Source organism: Oratosquilla oratoria, chromosome 5 (genome assembly GCF_046742065.1).
Source record: "Oratosquilla oratoria isolate Oo_2021 chromosome 5, ASM4674206v1, whole genome shotgun sequence".
Classification (NCBI taxonomy): domain Eukaryota; kingdom Metazoa; phylum Arthropoda; class Malacostraca; order Stomatopoda; family Squillidae; genus Oratosquilla; species Oratosquilla oratoria.
In genome coordinates, this window is record NC_134781.1 from 23,353,156 (window position 1) to 23,374,434 (window position 21,279).

Here is a 21,279-nt window from a genome sequence, read left to right on the forward strand (position 1 = left end):
TCTTTAGAGTATCTACCCATTCTATAAGTCTCCTCAATTTCCCTATCTAAACCCTGTTCTTCCGCTTGTAATTCTTTCAGAATTTCCTTAGCAATCTCTTTCTCCTCCTTTTCCCTCTGATATCTAGGAACATCATGCTTCTCTTTAATGCCATAGATTACAATACATCTTTTTTTATCCACTGTGTCCCTAAGTTGCCTTTCTCTTTAATCACTTGGATCACCGTTTCCTTGGCATTCTCCTTGACCTGTTGCTCCACTATTTCTTTAAAGGATACTTTTTGACATTCCTGTTCAACTTTCCACTGTTTATTTCCTGCAAGTCATTTTCTTTGATTTTTTCTTCCACCTTTTCAGTCACTGCCTGCATTTGATATTTTATCTCCTTTTTTAATAAATGCCTCATTCCTATTTATATCTTCACTTTTCAACCTTTCATTTTCTCTTTAATTTATCTCATTCCTTTTTTAAGGTCATCTATCTCCCTATTATTCTCCTCATTGGCTTTCATTAGCAGAGCTACTTCTTTGTGCATTATTTTATACTCACTTTTGAACTCTATTAATTCATCCATCATTAATATCTCTATTTCTCATTATATTTCTATACCTGGGCTCTCAATCCATTTCTATCCCTCTATGCATAAAATTTCCTTCACCATTAAACCCCGAAAAAATACCTCTTTCAAACCTTTGGTACTCCCTTGATGTTTGAGAAAGACACGTCTTCTTTCAAATGACACCAAGTGGAGTCTCTATTCTGCTTTCTTCCAAGCATCTTTTGGCTGGTTCTTTGTCTTTCAGATTTTCTTTTTGTTTCTTCCCATTTTTATACATAAACCAATAATAAATAAGAAAAAATCAAATCAAATAAAATGGAGATACACAGACAGTTACATTCTGATCACACTGAATACACTACTCCCTTCACCGTATCTTTGTAAACAACTAGGCTTGCTTTCAAATTCATCCTTTCCTGAATCACTAAATGGTGGGTTCAGAATATTCATTCCAGCACGTCTTGCCGAGTAGCTGGGATCTATTGCTGCAAGTACTGCAAATGCAAGGGAGGGGACCACTGTAAAAACCCCATCACTGCCTGAACAATGCTAATCATACTCATAATGATACTGCCTTCTAAAGTAACAAGTGTTGTTTTACATTTTTCACTTTTTAGCCTTTATATTAATCAAATGCTTGTTTTCTTATATCCTCATGAATGATATAGGTTTCCCAACTCCTTGATTTCATGTTTGAGGTTGTGGTTTTTGTTTTCCTCACATACATACATACATATACCAAGGCTTTTTCCCCCTTACAAGGGAGGTAGCCAAAAAGGAAAAGGCATAAAATCATTCCCACCCATTCCATCCCTGAATACACTCCACACCCCTCCACCCTCCCTCTTATCTTAGCACCTCCTGGATGACGGATCATCCCTGCATCCTGTCCACTGCCCTGGGTCAGAAGCAGTGTCGCAAGACACAGCACATCCACAGCAAGGCCGCTTCATTAAATTGGCAAACCCCCCCCCCTCTCCATCCCCCCATTGCATAAAAGGAGAGGACGGGGAGAAATCCCTTCAGGCTGCGTCAAATTTTTCTCACACATACTACCTCACCCCCCATCCCCCCGCCCATTCCACCTCATGCAATCACAACATCATCCATATACAACCATTCTCCATTCACCCCTGTCTTCTGTCCTCTCTCGTCCTTCCTCAACAGACATTCCCCTCTTCACCAAAGCCCCCTTCACCCCATCTATCCACCTCATCCTAGGATGTCTCCTCATGTTCACTCCCTCCACATCTGCCTTCCATACCTCTTTTACTAGTCTTTCTTCACTCATTCTTTCCATGTGTCCAAACCATCCTAATAGTCTTTCATCAACCCTATCTCCCAACTCCCTTTCCACCCCTGTTCTCCTCCTCACCTCCTCATTTCTCACTCTATCTAGCCTACCCCATCATACTTCTCAGACACCTCATCTCAAACACATTCAAACTCCTTCTCTCTTCTTCTCTTATGTTCCATGTTTCTGCCCCATACAATGCTGTTGGCACAATCACTCCTTCATACAGTCTCCTCTTAGCATCCATTCCCAAATGTCTATTCCTCATTACACTCTTCAATCCACCAAGATATTTACTCGCTTCTCTCAATCTACATTCTACCTCCACCTTCACTCCACCTTTTCCTGCCACATTTGCACCCAAGTATCTAAAACTATCCACTTCCTCCAGTCACTCTCCCTTAATGCTCACTTCCAGTCTACTGCCACTTTCACCCCTTGTACATCTCATCACCTTACTTTTACCCACATTTATCTTTAGCTTTCTTCTATCACATACTCTCCCAAACTCTGCCACCAGCTTCCTCAATCCCTCCTCCGATCCTGCTACAAGCGCAGTGTCGTCTGCAAACAACAGCTGGCTCACCTCCCACTTTTCTCCATTATCTTTAACCATCTCCAATCCCTGACCCACTGCCCTTGCATTTACCTCTCGCACCACCCCATCCATGTATAAGTTGAACAGCCAGGGCGACATAACGCATCTTTGACGAAGTCCCACCTTTACCTCGAACCACTCACTCTCTCCATTTCTAATCCTGACACAAGCTCTACTACTCTCATAAAAACTCTTGACAGCTCCCAAAATCTTTCCTCCTATCCCGTATATCTGCATAACCTCCCACAGTGCCTTTCTGTCTACCCTATCATACGCCTTTTCCAGATCCATAAAAGCTAAAAAACATCCTTCTCCTTTCCTATAGCTTTCTCACATATGTCTTACCACAAAGATCTGATCTACACAACCTCTACCCATCCTAAATCCACACTGTTCCTCACCAATTACTCCTTCTGTTCCTCTCCTAATCCTCTCAATCAAGATCCTCCCATAAGCCTTCCCAACTACACTTAACAAGCTAATCCCTCTGTAACTACTACATTCACACTTGTCCCCTTTTCCCTTGTAAAGAGGAACTATACAGGCACTCCTCCAGTCCTCCGGCCCTCTACCCTCTCTCCAGCAAACATTAAATAACCTCACCAGACAGTCCACCATCACTGTACCTCCCTTTTTCAGACATTCTGCATGGCATCCATCCAGACCAGGTGCCTTACCTGCTTTCATCATCTTAACAACTGCCTTCACCTCATCCTTCCTTATTTCTCCTCCATTCTCCTCACTCATCACTCATTTTCTTCGCATGTTAAAGAAAAATGTTAGTAATTTTTTGTGAATTTTGACCTTCACCTTCACCCTAACTTGTTCCCTTAGCCTTCAATCATGAAAATTATGTCTCTAATGGATTCCCTACCTCTAAAAACCCCATAATGAATGTATTGCACATATTTCTGTGGTACTGGGGCAGTGGCTGCTTTGTTATTATAAAGTTAACCTCTTCACTCCGGGGCACATCGCACGTCTGGCAGCATTAGCTGCCCGACGTGTGATGTTGCGTCATAATAATCGCATTATGAAAAATAAAGTCAGTGCTCAATCGTTCGTTCTCTTTCACCCGTGAATTTTGATAACCATAGAAAATATGATGAAGCCAGTTTAGAGAGAATGGAGGTTACGTAGGTACGACTACAATAAATATAATCAAGAAGAAGGGTGGTACAGTAATAGTGGACTGACTGGTGAGGTTGTTTAATGTGCATCTAAAGGAGAATAGAGTGCCTGAGGACTGAAGGAGTGCCTGTAAAATTCTGAGTGTATAGTTTCAGAGGGATTAGTTTGTTGAGGGTAGTTGGGAAGGCTTATGGGAGGGTTTTGATTGAAAGGATTAGATGAACAGAGGGGGTAATTGGGAACAGAGTTGGTTTAAGAAAGGTAGGGATTGCATGAACCAGATATTTGAGATAAGGCAGATATGTGAGAAAGCTTTGGCAAAGGTTAGGATTTTTTGGGGGCCTTTATGTGTTTGGAAAAGACTTATGACAGGGTGGAAAGGAAGGCACTATGGGAGGTTTTGCAGATATATGGGATTGGGGGAAAGCTGTTAACCCCTTCCATACGGTGCCGCATACGTAGGCGTCATGAGGAGCAAGTGGATACGCGAGGCTGCCATATCCGCGTCTTGATTATATTTATTGTAGTTGCCCCTCCATTATGACATTCTCCCTAAACTGTCTGTAATCACATTTTCTATGGTTATCAAAATTCACGGGTGAAAGAGAGAACGATCAATATAAGCGGTGACTATATTTTATGATGTGAGTATTATTACGACACGTCACATGGCTGGCATCGGCTGCTGCCCGCGAGATTTAAGGCCCGTACTGAAGAGGTTAAGAGCAGTCAAGAGTTTTATGAGAGTAGTGAAGCCTGTGTTAGAATGGAAAATGGAGAGTGAGTGGTTTGAGGTAAAGGTGAAACTTTGTCAGGTCTGAGTCATGTTGCCATGGCTCTTCAATGTGTACATGGACAGGGTGGTGTGGGACATGAAAGCGAAGGAAATGGGCAGAGAACTATACATTGTTAAAGAATATGGAGAGAAAAAAGGGAGGTGAGCCAGTTGTTGTTTGCTGACAACACTACACTTGTAGCAGGGTCAGAGGAGGGGTTAAGGGAATTAGTGATGGCATTTGGGAAGGTACTGTACTGTATGTAATAAGAGAAAATTGAGGACAAATGTGGGTAAAAGTACAGTGATGAGATGTACAAGGGGAGAGGATGGCAACAAGTTGAAAGCCTTAACCACTTCATATGGTGACGCCTACGTAGGCGTCATGAGGAGCAAGTGGGTACGCGATGATGCCGACGTCAGCATCTTGATTATATTTATTGTAGTCGTACCTACGTAACTTCCATTCTCTCTAAACTGGCTTCATCATATTTTCTATGGTTATCAAAATACACGGGTGAAAGAGAACGAACGATTGAGCACTGACTTTATCTTTTATAATGCAATTATTATGACGCAACATCGCACGTCGGGCAGCTAATGCTGCCAGACGTGCGATGTGCCCCGGAGTGAAGAGGTTAAAAAGTGTCATGGGAAATAGGCATTTCGGAATGGATGCAAAGAGGAGATTAAATGAAGGTATGATTATACCAATGGCACTGCACAAGGAAGAGAAGAATTTAATTAATTTAAAAGAAGAATTTAAGAGAAGCAGAGAGGAAAAGTTTAAATGTGTTTGAGATGAATTACTGAGAAGCATGGTACGAGTTACAAAGTTGGATAGAGTGAGAAATGAGGAAGTGAGGAGGCGAGATGGGGTGGAAAAGAGGATGGCAGGTAGGACTGATGAAAGAGTATTGGGAGGGTTTAGATACATGAAAAGAATGAGTGAAGAAAGATTAGTAAATGAGGTGCGAAAGCAGTGAAGAGAGTGAACATTAGAGGACAACTGAGGATGAGATGGATGGATGGGGTGAATGGGGTGTTCAGCAAGAGGGGAATGTCTGTTGAGTAAGGAGAGGAGAAGGCAGTAGATACGGGTGAGTGGAGAATGGCTGTGTATTGATAATACTGTGATACAAGAAAGGGAGGGGTGGGGGTTGGGGGTAGGGAGTGGGGAGTGGTTATGTATATTTTGATGCAGCCCACACGGATTTCACCCCTTTTTCTCTCTTTCTGCATGAGGGGATGGAAAAGGGGGTTTGCTGATTAAGTGAAGAGATTGTGAACGTGCTCAGCCTTGCAGCATTGCTTCTGACCGAGGGCAGAGGGCAAGATACAGGGATGACCCCCTCATCCATGTGGAGCTAAGATGAGAGAGAAGAAAGGGTGGTGGATAGAAGTGGGATGGGTGGGTGTTGTTACTATCCTTTTGACTTGGCTACCTCCCTTATGAGGTGGAAAATCCTTCCCCTTCTCCTATTTCTTCACCTGCCCACTACACCACGAGCTTTCCCCTTCCCTACTAATACAACACAGGTACTCCCTCATCATTGAAATCCACGAAAATTGCGTTTTTTCCCGGAGTTCCAATCTTTGCCATCAATCCGACAATCGTGTGTGTTTATATACATACACATGTATATATATATATATATATGTTGAGACATTCTGACAGGTTGACGTCAGCGGAGTAGGAAACACAGGAGTCTTAGTCTTGAGTTTATTCCTGACTAGTTTTGCAGGTATGCTTTTTCAAAGGAATATATATATATATATATATATATATGGGATAGCCAAGGCAGAAGGCAAGTACCCACTCATTTCACTCCCATCCACCACCCTTTCTTTGCTCTCATCTTACCTCCTCAAGGATGATGGGTCATCCCTGTATCCTCCCTACTCCCCTGGGTCAAAAGCAATGCAGCAAGACATAGCACATCAACAGCAAGGCTGCTTCACTTAATCGGTAGGGGTTGTGTAGATCAGATTTTTGTGGTAAGACAGATGTGCGAGAAAGCTATAGGAAAAGGTAAGGATGTTTTTTGGGCTTTTATGGATCTGGAAAAGGCTTATGACAGGGTAGGCAGGAAGGTACTATGGGAGGTACTACAGATATATGGGATAGGAGGAAAGCTGTTAAGAGCCGTCAAGAGTTTTTATGAGAGTAGTGGAGTGTCAGGATAAGAAATGGAGAGAGTGAATGGTTTGAGGTAAAGGTGGGACTTTGTCAGGGATGCGTTATGTCGCCCTGGCTGTTCAATCTTTACATGGATGGGGTGGCGCGAGAGGTGAATGCAAGGGTAGTGGGTCAGGGGTTGGAGATGATCAAAGAAAATGGAGAAAAGTGGGAGGTGAACCAGTTTTTGTTTGCTGATGAGCCAGTTGTTGTTTGCTGATGACACTGCGCTTGTAGCAGGATCAGAGGAAGGATTGAGGAAGTTAGTGACAGAGTTTGAGAAGGTGTGTGAAAGAAGGAAGCTGAAGATAAATGTGGGCAAAAGTAAGGTGATGAGATGTATAAGGGGAGAGAGTGACAGCAGGCTGGAAGTGAGCATTAAGGGTGAAAGACTGGAGGAAGTGGATAGTTTTAGATACTTGGGTGTGAATGTGGCAGGAAAGGGAGGAGTGGGGGTGGAGGTAGAATGCAGACTGAGAGAAGCGAGTAAATGCCTTGGTGGATTGAAAAGTGTAATGAGAAATAGACATCTGGGAATGGATGCTAAGAGGAGGTTATATGAAGGAGTGACTGTACCAACAGCATTGTACAGGACAGAAACATGGAACATGAGGAAGAAAGAAAGAGTTTGAATGTGTTCGAGATGAAATGTCTGAGAAGTATGATAGGGGTTACTAGGCTGGATAGAGTGAGAAATGAGGAGGTGAGGAGAACAGGGGTGGAAAGGGAACTGGGAGATAGGGTTGATGAAAGAGTATTAGGATGGTTTGGACACATGGAAAGAATGAGTGAAGAAAGATTAGTAAAAGAAGTGTGGAGGGCAGAGGTGGAAGGAGTGAATATGAGGGGGCGTCCTAGGATGAGATGGATGGATGGGGGTGAAAGGGGCATTACAAAAGAGAGGAATGTCTGTGGAGGAAGGACAGGAGAGGACAGAAGATAGGGGTGAATGGAGAGGGGTTGTGTATAGATGATGCTGTGATTCATGAGGGGGAGTGGGTGGGGGATGGGGGGTGAGGAAGTATGTATGAGAAAAAAAATTGACACAGCCCGAAGGGATTTCTCCCCGTCTTCTCCTTTTCTGCATGGGGGGACGGAGAGGGGGGTCGCTGAATTTATGAAGCGGCCTTGCTGTGGATGTGCTGTGTCTTGCGACACTGCTTCTGACCCAGGGCAGTGGACAGGATGCAGGGATGACCCGTCATCCAGGAGGTGCCAAGATAAGAGGGAGGGAGGAGGGTGGAGGGGAGTGGAATATATAGGAAATGGAATGGGTGGGAGTGGTTTCTATGCCTTTTTCTTCTTGGCTACCCCCCATGTAAGGGGAAAAAGCCTTTGGTATATATATGTATATATATATATATGTATATATATATATATATATATATATATAATATATACAGTATATAATAATTATCTATAAAATGACACTTCTTACTACAGCAAAATTGGACTCATTAGAGTACAAATCTTATTCAAGTCACAATTTCATAACAGCAAACACACTTGATATCATCATGAACTCTACCATCACTTCAAAATGACACTACGCACTGTGCTAACACTGTTTTTTTGAATACTGTCAACACTTCAAAACAACACCACACAAACAATAACACTGCACAATATGGGGGCAGGTAAATACACAAGAAGAATGAAATGTTATAAGAAATAGGTATCCATGAACACAAAAGATTGTATAAGGGAGTAATTGTGTCCATCCATCTCTGCCTTCTACACCTTTTACTAATTTTTCTTCAATCTTTCTTTCCAATTCTCCATACCCTCCCAGTACTTTTTCATCAGCCTTATCTGCTATATCCTTTTCCATCCCCAGCTCTCCTCCTCACCTCCTCGTTTCACAGAAAACAAGCCCTCTAAAACAAACTACCAAATTCTATACTTCACCAAACTTCCCTAAAAATCAACCCAACAAAGAAATCAATCCAATGATTCAAGTATGAATTCTACTGGCAGGAATACATTTGGGTCACCATTTTATATTAACCACTTCGGTATGATGATGCCTATATAGGCATCATAAGGTGCGAGTAGGTACACAAGGATGCCTGCACCGGCATCTTGATTATATATATATTTTTACAGTTGTACACGAGTTACCCCCAGATTCTGTGAACTGGTTTGATAATATTTTCTGTGTTTATTATTACTCTGAGTAAAAGAGAACAAGTAATACAGCAGTGATTTTATATTTTATAAGAGTAGTGTGATGAATAGTACATTTGGCAGCCAATGCTGTGTGTAAAAATTTGACTCATACTGATGTGGTTAATACAGTGCTAAGGAAGGAGCTCATTGGCCAAGTGGGTTAGGGTGTTGCTACTTGTGACAGAGGTTGAGGTGATGGTGGTTCAAACCCTGCCACTGGCTAATTGAATTAAAGGCATGGTTTATTATTTTCCATGTCACAAAGTCCTCTGTAAGGGGCATCTTCCTACCCTCCTGACACGTGTGAGTTTCACAACATTAAACGTAATTATCAATCAATCAATCACCCACACAGATCTGGCCTGGCAAGACCCCAACTGCCCCACATCCATCCATCACACAAGACACAGAACCTTATACTAAAATGTCTAATGTTCACCCCTCTTTACTGAGTGAGTATGGGATGAACTGATGGTCAGAGCCAGTTTCTGGGGGCCATGGGCTTCTTGGAAAAGATGGTGCAATGCTACAACCTCTTGTAGTGTTTCTTACAGGCTTTTAGTATGATGATTGCAAGACTTTTTGCAATTTTATGAATGGGAACTGTGTGTTATGGTAAATTTGCTTTGTTTATCTACCTGTGGGCGAGTTTAAATTTTTCTTTAAGTTCTATGGTGACCTTAATTGAAAACTGTCAGATGGGAGGTCATGAATGGTTTACCATTTGTTTTTGGATGGAGTGAGGGTGAGCACATTGAAGACATCTGGGGAAGTTGCTTATTAGAGAATTGTCTTGTGGGGAGTTAGCTGGAGTTTAATATGTTAAGGTTGTGGTTGAAATCTTTTATCTGTAGCTGTATTACATATAAACAAGTACACTACTACATTAGACCACAGAAGACCTCAAGGGGTACACGGTTACCAAAGTTTGAGATCCCCAACGCTGCAGTTAACAAAAGGCTCATCCGACAACCTTCCGTCAGTGTTATGAAAAGCCCCACACACAACTGAAAACTGAACATCCGATCTCAAGAATCAAGTAAGCAATCTACACAAAACTACATCAGCTCACCTCAAATTCACTGGAGGGATTTGCTTTTTTCTTGGCCGGTTTCCTCTTTGGGGGTGCTGGTGGAGGTCTATCCTCTCGAGGTCTCTTCGCTCGCCGAGACTTGGTACCAGCAGGGATGATTTCGTCTGCAGGAGACAAGTGAAATACTTTTAATTGCTTATCTTAACACAACTGTTTTAATCTTTTCAATATATCACCATGTTTCATATATCTTTCGTATTCAATATCAGTCAATTTCATTAAAGAGTGGAGGGGATCTCTTACTGAAAACAAAATCTATCGACCATACTAGTAAAGGAAATATATTAAGTACACACTAAACTGTTTTCATTGAAAACACTTGATCTAAGACTAGCTACAGGAAAATGAGATGGATGGATGGATGGGGGTGAATGGAGCTTTGGACGTACATGGTACATCTGCTGAGCTGTGATGAAACAAATGCAAAAGATAAGAATGAACAAAAGGTTGTGAATGGATGAAGGGATAATGGATGAGTGGGGAGGTCATTGCATGGAAAAGTAGCGAGGGTGAACCAGCTTCAATGGTCCCTGCTGGGGAAGAGCTGTGCCTTACTCCATTGTTTCTGACCTAAGCAATATGGCACGAGACAGGGCAACTCTTCCCTGAGATGCGAGACGGGAGAGGTGGGTGAATAGGTTTCACTTTGTTTTTGATGTGGGTATAAACTTCAACTCAGCTACCTCTTCTTATAAAGGGGAAAGGTTCCTAAATATATGTTTTTCTTTTCAACTTACTTCAAAGAGTGGCAAAAGGACTAAATTTCCAAACAAATGACTGATGTCTGGCAACCAATCACTTTGGCTGTGATTAAAATAACAACACTATAATGGGCAAAAAGTTTCATGGCTAGTTTATTTTTATTCGTTACACAGGAGACTGACGACTTATTGTTGACAATTTTTGTATTTAACTTTGATTCAATGGAAAATAAATGAACAAAATTTCCAATTATTGGCGGAGTGCAATGTAGACTAACTTGGCACCTTGTAGCTGGGGTGGGGTGGGGTGGGATGTGTGTGTGTGTTGGGAAGGGATTAGGTAGAGTGCGAGGTTTTGTACTGCAATACAAAACTAAGAAATAAACAATGATTATCACTCACCTTCATCTTCTTCCAATTCACTATACGAGACTTTGTTTGACCTACGAGAACTATGACGTACTGGTTCTTCAATCTCTTTCCTCTTGCTGGCCATGGCTTTCTGTTGAAATGACATGTGAGCCTTTAAAAGACAAATTTAGGAACCCACATTAAATATCATATATATATATATATATATAAATGGGACTATGGCATTATCAAAATAGTAACAATATCAGCATATTAAAAAAAAAAAATACCTACCTCATATTCTGGTCTTCTACCAGAAATTTCTAAAAAGTCTTGCACATGATCATCACAGTTCAGGTCATATGCTGGCACCCAAGAATCATCCTTCTCGGAGAAACCAGCCCATCGAACACGAAACTTGACTGGACATCTTGCTCTTTTTTGCACTTGCATGTCAACAATTTGTTCTACCTGTGGGTGCAAGAACAGTTTGCATAAATACTCTGAGGAAATAAAAGTTTAAAGGTATATTTCCTTAACCTATAGACCACTGCCTGCACAGTAAGATAGCCAGATACAGAATAAATCCTTACCCTTTTCCTTCACATCTCATTCATCCCTTTCACTTCTTCATGAAGTAATGGCATTTCAAGGGGAAACATTTCATAGACAAGAAAGATTATGTAAAGACAAACTTAAGAACAAAAAGAATGTCAAACTCTAATAAACCAAAGGAAAAGACACACAAGTTATGTGATAATACAGCGGGATTTAAAAAAGACAATCAAAAAAAGAAAGTGACAACACAAAATAAATATCGCTGATAAATCCAAAGATCCCAAAGAATTCTCAAATTACATTAAAGATAAAAAGGTTATTAGGAATCACATAGGCCCCCTATTATCTGCTGACGGTCAACTTGAATATTCAAATGAAGGAATGTGTGGTACTTTAAACAACTATTCTAGCTCAGTATTTGTATATGAAACATCTCAAAGTGAAGTACTAACCAAAGCCTGTGATAAGTCTAAGGGACATTCACTACTGTATACATAAATTAAAAGATGTACAGAAAACTCAAAGTTAATAAAACACCTGGGCCTGATGGTTGCCATCCAAGAATCTTAAAGGAAATGAAAAACAAGATTGTTGTTACATTAGAAACAATTAAAAAGAAAGAAAAAAAAAAAAAATCATATCCGAATATGTCCGGATTACCCCATATTAAAAAAGCCAATGAACTATACGCCTATAAGCTTAACCTCAATCGTAGGAAAAATTATGGAAACTATCATCAGAGATGCTATTGAACACCATTAACAAAGTAACCATTTAATAAATGATAGGCAGCATGGATTTAGACAGAAACATTTTTGTGTGACTAACAAACTCAAATTCTACAACAAAGTCATCTCAAATTATGACAAAAGAAACAATATAGATTTGATATATCTGGACTTTGCAATGGCTTTTGATACTGTCTCACACAAAAGATTACTTTGCCTCATGCAGAATTAGTGGTATCTTATTAAGCTGGACTAGTAATTGATTAAAGGATCATAAACAGACTTATTCTTTATAGCAAAACTTCTAGACAGAAAAATGTTTTGGTTGGAGTTCCTAAGGGTTCCATTCTTGGGCCACTTCTATTCATAGTACTTATAAATGATAGACCATGGACTGAAATAGTTTCCAAATTTACTAATGATACAAAACTGTACAGAATGGCAAATAATCACTTAAGGGAGTGTCGCATCGCTTTATAGAGTAGGTGATTATTATTTTTTTTTTCTTTCAAGTGTGTTTAATGAATATAGGTATAAATACCCCTTACAATAGTGTGTAATTCCTCAGGATATTGTGTTCCTCCCATAAGACATAGTGAATTTTTAATGAAGATATAGTGAGCTCTAGTGAAGCTCTAATTACTTAATGGAAAATCCTTCCACATCATTCAGCTTGGTATGAAATGAAAGCTTAGAGTCTGGGGAACAAATCTTATTGAGTACTTTTTTCAAACTAATACCTCTGATTTTTTATTTTGTTTCTCTGAATAATTTTTTTTTTTTTTTTTTTTTGCAAAATTCAGGTTTCATAATCTTTTTTATTAAAATTTCTTTTCATTTTTTACAGTAGAAAATAAATAGCATGATGTTTTCTTTCAAATGAAACAAAAATTACAAAAATCCATAAAGAACAACCAAAGATATTACAACAGAAAGAACAAAAACATAAACTTTACAGGACGGGGGATTTAAATTTTCTAGACCATTTTTCACGACCATTTGTTTGAAGGTTGTGATGTATAGCAAATCTCCAATTTCCTCTTCTTTGCTGATGAGGTGCGAGGTGATGGTGAGAGGTGTGGCATGGGTGGAGGTGTAAGGTGGGCATGGCTAGTAAATGCTTGTGGAGTGCTGGGTGCAGCTGTGCTGCTTTTCTCCTCTTACTTTTTCTTTCTTCTTGTTTCTATTTCAGGCACTCATGGGCCCTCTCTATATTCTGCAGCTTCACTCTCTTGTTTCTTGTTAATTTTTAATCACAGCAACAATACTGGGTGAGGAATCAAAATTGTTGTGTACGGTGAGAGTGCCAGGAGCGATGTCACCTTACTTTGACCTTTTTAAGAGTACTGGTGCCCTGTCCACTGTCTTGTGGGATATGCTGGTGAGAGGAGTTGCCAAATATCTCCATAAACACAATTCTGTAGCAAAAAATGAAATAGCTATAGAAATGTTGATGCTATTTCAATATACAGAATGTTTTTTGTGCAATGGGGTTGCCAGAGGTTGCCAATATTATCTATTTTATGCTGTATGAAAAAACAAAAACGAAATAGTTGTATAACTTTGTATGAGCGTTGCCACCATCACAGAGATTCTTTTGAAATGTTTACCTAAAATTCGCTCATGTACCAGAATTTTTCGAATGATCGCTGGCAACACTCCCTTAAACCAATTAGATATTCAACAAAATTTAAAGAAACTACAGCAGTGGTCTGAAAAGTGGCTAATGAAATTTAACAATAAGTACGATTACAAGTTATTTGGAAATTCATTAACAAAAGTGGATAGTGAAAAGGATCTCAGCATAATCATCAGTAATGATCTCAAATCATCAATTCAGAGTATTTCCACCTCAGAGAGAGCAAATAAGGCTCTAGGACTGACTGCAAGATCTTAAAATTCCATCTGTCATTAATAAGCTATATAAATTGTTAGTTCATCCTCATTTGGAATATGTACCCATATAGTCACCAAATCTCATTAATGACATTGACAGATTGGAAAAAGTACAATGGCAAGCCACAAAACTGATTCCAAATATCAAAAATAAATCATATGAAAATAAACTAAAATATATGAACCTATTTTCCCTTAGAAGGCATAGACCTGGGTGATTTTATATGGGTCTTTAAGATTCTAAAGGGTAATGACATCAAAAGTAAAAAAAAAATTCACAACGAATGTGAATCAGACAAGAAATAATGGTCTTAAGTTGTCAGGAAGTAGATCTAATTTAGAAGAGGGTAGAAACAACTTTGCCAACCATATAGTAAATGAATGGAATAAACTTCCTGTAGAGGCAGTGCAATGTAATACTGTTCAAATTTTTAGGATTAATCTTGTCAATGCAAGCAATATGTTGTAATGCTTGCCATTTATTATACTTAATTTTATTTATTCACTGGACAGGGACAGGATTAGGCATCCTTCTCCCTGTAACCTCAAAGGGGACATTCTAAAAAACATAACAGGGTCTGGGAGACTTCCAACCAGAACCCTAAGGTTTGGGTCTTTTAATTGCATGGGTGTGGTACAAATAAGAGTAAAAGGGAAGATATAGGCAGTATGTGAGAAGATGGATGTGTTAGCATTGAGTGAAACTAAGTTGAAAGGGAGGGGTGAGTTTGAGTTTGGGAGGGAAGTTGGGAGAGTCTCAGGAGTGAAGGGGTGGCTATACTAGTAAGTGAAGAGATAGGTAAATGTGTGGTGGAGTGGAAAGAGGTTTCTTCAAGGTTAATGTGGATAAAGGTGAAACTGGGAAGGGAGATGTGGGTTTTTGTAAAAGCATATGGGCCTGGTTGTAAGAAGAGTGTAGAGGAAAGGGAGGCTTTTTTGGATATGTTCAAATGAGTGCATGGAGGGTTTAATGAGAAAAGTCAATGTAGTGGTCTTGGGTGATCTTAATGCTAGGGTAGGAAATGAACTAACAGATGGAGTGAGAAAGATGGACTACAAGAAACTGAGTGAGGAGGAGGAATGGGGATGGTTCAAGGAGTCACAAGGTGTGCAAAGATGGTGTGTGGAATACAGAGGATGGGAGGGATTAGAAGGAAGGGTAGTGAGTGGTGGGATGAGGAAGCAAAGACGGTTATAGAAGAGAAGAAACAAGCATTCACAGATTGGTTACAAAACAGGATGAGAGAATTATATGAGAGGTACAAAGAAAAGAGAAGAGAAGTAAAGCATAAGATAAAGGAGGGAAAGAGGAGAGCAGATGTGAAATATGGTAAAAGTATGACAGAAAATTTTGTGAAATATGGTAATAGTATGACAGAAAATTTTGTGAAATATGGTAACAGTATGACAGAAAATTTGGGAAGAAATTAAGAGAGGAAGAGGTGTATCAAGTAGAGAAGAAAAGGTAAAAAGTGCAGATGGAGAGATGATAATGGAAGAGACAGCAGTAAGAGGACGTTGGGTGGAGAACTTTAGGGAGTTGCTATATGTGAAAAAGGATAGGGAGGGAAAGGTAGTTGCAGTGGGAAGCACTAAGAAATGACAGGGATGAGTGAGGAAAACGGAGGAGAAATATGGAAAGATGAGGTGAAGGCAGTTGTTAACATGATGAGAGCAAGTAAGACACCTGGATTGGATGGGTGTCATGCAGAATGTCTAATAAAAGGAGATACAGTGATGGTGGACTGGCTGGTGAGGTTATTTAATGTTTGCTGGAGAGAGGGTAGAGTGCCGGAGGACTGGAGGGGACAAATGTGAGTGTAGTAGTTTCAGAGGGATCAGGTTGTTAAGTGTAGTTGGGAAGGCTTATGGGAGGATCTTGATTGAGAGGATTAGGAGAGGAACAGAGGGAGTAATTGGTGAGGAACAGTGTGGGTTTAGGACAGGTAGGAGTTGTGTGGATAAGATTTTTGTGGTAAAATATGTGAGAAAACTTTAGGAAAATATAAGGATGTTTTTGGGTCTCTATGGATTTGGAAAAGTCTTATGACAGTAGACAAGAAGGCACTGTTGGAGGTATTGCAGATATATGGGATAGGAGGAAAGCTGTTAAGAGCCGTCAAGAGTTTTTATGAGAGTAGTAGAGACTGTGTTAGAATTAGAAATGGCAAGAGAGTGGTTTGAGGTAAAGGTGGGACTTTGTCAAGGATGTGTTATATTGCCTTGGCTGTTGAATTTATACATGGATGGGGTAGTGTGAGAGGTAAATGCAAGGGTAATGGGTCAGGGATTGGAGATGGTTAAAGAAAATGGAGAAAAGTGGGAGATAAGCCAGTTGTTGTTTGCTGATGACACTGCATTTGTTGCAGGATCAGAGGAGGAACTGAGGAAGTTAGTGACAGTTTGGGAAGGTGTGTGAAAGGAAGTAGAAGATAAATGTGGGTAAAAATAAGGTGATGATATGTACAAGGGGAAAAAGTGGCAGCAGAACAGAAGTGAGTATTAAGGGAGACAGACTGGAGGAAGTGGATAGTTTTAGATACTGGTGTGAATGTGGTGGGAAAGGGTTTAAGTGGAGGTGGAGGTAGATTGAGAGGAGCAAGTAAATGCCTTGGGGGGGTTAAAAAGTGTAATGAGAATCAGACATTTGGGAATGGATGCTAAGAGGAGATTGTAAGGAGTGATTGTGCAGACAGCACTGTGTGGGACAGAAACATGGAACATAGGAGAGGAAGAGAAGGGTTTAAATGTATTTGAGATGAGTTGCCCGAGAAATATGATAGAGGTTACTAAGCTGGATAGGGTGAGAAATGAGGAGGTGAGGAGGAGTATGGGGTGGAAAGTGAGTTGGGAGATAGGGTTGATGAAAAATATTGGGACGGTTTGGACACATGGAAAAAATGAAGAATTACTAAAAGAGGTATGGAAGGCAGAGGTAGGAGTGAACATGAGGGGTTGACCAAGGATGAGATAGATGGATGGGGTAAGAGGGGCACTGGGAAAGAGGGGAATGTCTGTGGAGGAAGGGAGAAGACAGAAGATAGGTGAATGGAGAATGTGTATGGGTGATGCTGTGATGCATGGGAGTGGGTGGGGGGTGGGGGATGGGGGGATAAGGGAGTACATTTGAAAAATAATTTGACACAGCCCGAAGGGATGTCTCCCCATCTTCTCTTTTTCTGCTTGAGGGGACCAAGAGGGAGGGTTGCCAATTTAATGAAGTGGCCTTGCTGTGAATGTGCTGTGTCTTGCGACACATCTTCTGACCTAGGAAAGTGGGCAAGATGCAGGGGTAACCCATCTTCCAGGAGTCAAGATAAGAGGGAGGGGAATGAATGGGAATGGAGAATGTAGGGATGGAATGGGTGGGAGTGGATTTTATATAAGCCTTTGTTTTTTGGCTACCTCCCTTGTAAAGGGAAAAAGCCTTTGGCATATGTATGTATAATTTATTTCACCTATTTATTTTTTATTTACTTTTTAATTTGTTTATTCATTTATTCTTTTGCATCCAACCTAGTTATGGACCAAAAGGTCTCCTGTTAGCATGCTTTCTTGATGGAACAATAAAATGCTGGAATAACCTGCAACCTGTGGTACTGATAGCCTAAACCATTAAGGAGACTGCAAGAGACCATAAGACCTACACTAGGCAGTTCCATGTCTGTTCCCACTTATCATCACCATCCATAAAACTATCTAACCTTCTCTAATAACATCCAATAGTTTCAGTGCTCACTACATGGTTACTAAACCTATTCCATTCGTTGACCACTTTACTGATAAACCATTTCTTGCCTATTTCCTTCTTGAATCTAAATTTATCCAATTTAAATCAATTTTTGCAAGTCCTGTCCTGTTGCCTTAACATGACGAACTTGTTTGCATCACCTTTGTTAAAGCCCTTGATCCACCTGAACACCTCTATTAGATCACCCCACACTCAGTGTCTTTGTAGAGTGTAAATCAAGGTGTCTAAGCCTGCCCTCGTAAGGTAAATTTCTGAACCTATCATTTTGGTCATTTTCCTCTGTACTGGTTCTAGTGAATTTATATCCATACTATAAGACGGCGACCAAAACTGTAATGCATAGTCAATGATGGATCTAACACCAGATAGAGTTTGATAACCCTCTGCACTTTTAATCATAACTGTCCTAGCTATGAAACCTAATGCTGTGTTAGCTCTATTCCTGGCACTAATGCAGTTTCCTGGATTTAAGGTCAGGACTCACTAGCACTTCAAAGTCTGTCTCTCACACTCAGTGTTCTTTAAAAAGGTGTTATCTATGTATATCCACTTTCTGGGTTGTGTAAACCTATGTTTAAAACACTACACTTTGAGATTGAAGTCCATTTGTCATTTCACTGACCATATGAACAATTTGTTAAGATTTTCCTGCAGTATCCCAGTGTCTTCTCCTGACCTAATTTGTTACCTGGAAACTTACTAACATAACTAATAATCCCATTGTCCAAGTAGTTTGTATATATAATGAACAATAAGGGATTTAAAACCACTCCCTGGGGAACTCCACTAGTAACACTCCCCATTTGGATTTTAGACCATTAACGGTGACCTGTTGTTTTGTCACTGATCCATGAAAAAAATATGATTACAAAAAGACATAGGGAAATGTAGAAAATGCGGCAAATTAAAGTGTAAGAGGACATTAACTCTGAAAAATACAAAAGAAAACTATACAAACCCAGAAAAGCACAAGAAAATAGAAGTATACATGTGTAGTCACAGGTTAGGGGGAAAGCTAATGAAGGGGTATATCAATCTCGGTACTTACAAAATTCAAAGCAATCGCATGGTAAGGTTTTGAATTATTAAAAAAACAAGACAATACATCAAGTACAACTAATTCCATGTCAACCTATCAATATACCAAGAGATTTTCCCCCTTATAAGGTTGGTAGCCAAGTCTGAGACACATACCTATTCCCACCCATTTCACTCCCCTCCAATCTCAGCTCCTTATGAATGATGGGTCATCCCCTCATCTGCCAGCTCCCCTGGGTCAAACACAATGCAGCAAGACACAGTAAATCCACAGCAAGGCCGCTTTACTTAACCTCCTCCATATGATGATGCCTACATAGGCATCATAAGGCACGAGTGGGTATACAAAAGATTACAAAGGCGGAGCATGCCGACAGGAGACCTTTTGGTCCATAACTAGGTCGGATGGAGAGAGAAAAAAAAAAATAAATAAAAATAAATAAATAAATAATAATAATAATGATAAATAAAAAAATATAATAAAAATTAGAATAATATAAATAATAATAAATAAAGTAAATAAATGCATAGGTATAGTTAGATAATAAACAAACAGGTAAATAGTAATAAATTGAGAAATAATAATAAATGAAAATAAAGCAAATAATAAACAGACAAATAATAACAGATATACAAATAATATAAAATAAATGAGTCAATACAGCATCTTGCTTAGATGTTTATCTAAACGGATCTTAAAGCTTCGAATTGCACTACATTGCAGTGCTTCTGCAAGAAGTTTATTACATTCATTAACTACACAGTTGGCAAAGTTGTTTCTACCCACTTCCCAATTAAATCTATTTCCTGACAGTTTGAGACCATTATTTCTTGTCGGATTCTCAGTGTAAAAATTTGTCACTTTTGATGTTGTCAATCCCCTTTAGAATCTTAAAGACCCATATCAAGTCACCTCTGAGTCTATGCTTTTTAGGGAGAACAGATCCATATGTTTTAGTTGATTTTCGTATGATTTATTTTTTATTTTTGGAATCAGTTTTGTGACTCACCGTTGTACTTTTTCCAATCTGTCAATGTCTTTAATGAGATTCAGTGACCATACAGAAACAGCATGTTCCAAACATGGGCGAACCAACGATTTATAGCTTGTTAATGAGAGATGGACTTTTCAAGTCAAAAGATTGCAGTCCTAGAATATTATTTGCTTTCTCAGAAGCTGAAATACACTGTTTAGATGATTTGAGATTGTTACTGGTAATTACGCTGAGATCCTTTTCACTATCCACTTTTGTTAGTGAATTTCCAAATAACTTGTATTCATACATATACCAAAGGCTTTTTCCTCCTACACAGGGGGTAGCCAAAAAGAAAAAGGCATAGAAACCACTCCCACCCATTCCATTTCCTATATATTCCACTCCCCTCCACCCTCCTTCTTATCTTGGCACCTCCTGGATGACGGGTCATCCCTGCATCCCGTCCACTGCCCTGGATCAGAAGCAGTGTCGTAAGACACAGCACATCCACAGCAAGGCCGCTTCATAAATTCGGCGACCCCCCCTCTCCATCCCCTCATGCAGAAAAGGAGAAGACGGGGAGATATCCCTTTGGGCTGCATCAAATTTTTCTCACACATACTTCCTCACCCCCCATCCCCCACCCACTCCCCCTTATGCATCACAGCATCATCTATACACAACCCCTCATACTTACTGTTATTTTTACCTATGTGCATATCCTTGCATTTACCTGTGTTATATTTCATTACCCACTTTTTAGACCATTGCTGTAATTTATCTAATTCTTCTTGAATATCTAATTTATTTAAATGATCATTTGCAATTCTGCACAATTTTGTACCATCAGCAAATTTGGAGACAATAGATTAGTCCGTGGTCTCTATCATTTATATATACTATGAATAGAAGTGGCCCAAGAACAGAACCCTGAAGAATTCCACTCGTAACATTTTTCCATCTAGAAGTTTTGCCATTTAGAATAACTCTTTGTTTTGATCATCCAACCAATTTCTAGTCCAATTTAATAGGCTACCACTTACTCCGTGTGAAGCTAATTTAGTAAGTAGCCTTTCATGAAGGACAGTATCAAAAGCTTTTGCAAAGTCTAAATATATCAAATCTATATTGTTTCTTTTGTCACTGGCATCCTAATTATATTTATTTTTGTAGTTGTAACTGAGTGACCACCAAATTCTGTGAACTGGCTTGATTGCAATTTGTGTATTTATTATTACTCAGAGTAGAAGAGAACAAGTAAATTGGCAATGACTTTATATCTTATAATGAGTATTGTGATGCATCATCAAATCATTGTACATCAGGCATTTGATGCTGTGTGCAAGAATTTGACTTGTACTGAAGAGGTTAATCAGTGACCCCCCTCTCCATCCCCTCATGCAGAAACAGAGAAGGGGAAAAAATCCCTTCAGGCTGCATCAAAACATCATTCACACATAAGCATCCCTCCCTTGCATGATA

General features: G+C 39.7%; 1 protein-coding gene across 3 annotated transcripts in view; it reads right to left on the reverse strand.

The window, feature by feature from the left end:
* Positions 1-21,279, reverse strand: part of LOC143025407 (uncharacterized) — an 86,610-nt gene that overhangs the window by 53,228 nt on the left and 12,103 nt on the right. For 2 of the 3 annotated variants that reach the window (XM_076185041.1, XM_076185039.1), the window contains exons 2-4: positions 11,144-11,320; positions 10,901-11,021; positions 9,777-9,901 (exon numbers count right to left, since the gene is read on the reverse strand). In XM_076185041.1, coding sequence (XP_076041156.1) covers positions 9,777-9,901; positions 10,901-11,021; positions 11,144-11,320 — 423 coding nt within the window. The remainder of the gene's footprint in view (positions 1-9,776; positions 9,902-10,900; positions 11,022-11,143; positions 11,321-21,279) is intronic. The other variant, XM_076185040.1, reaches the window with a different exon arrangement.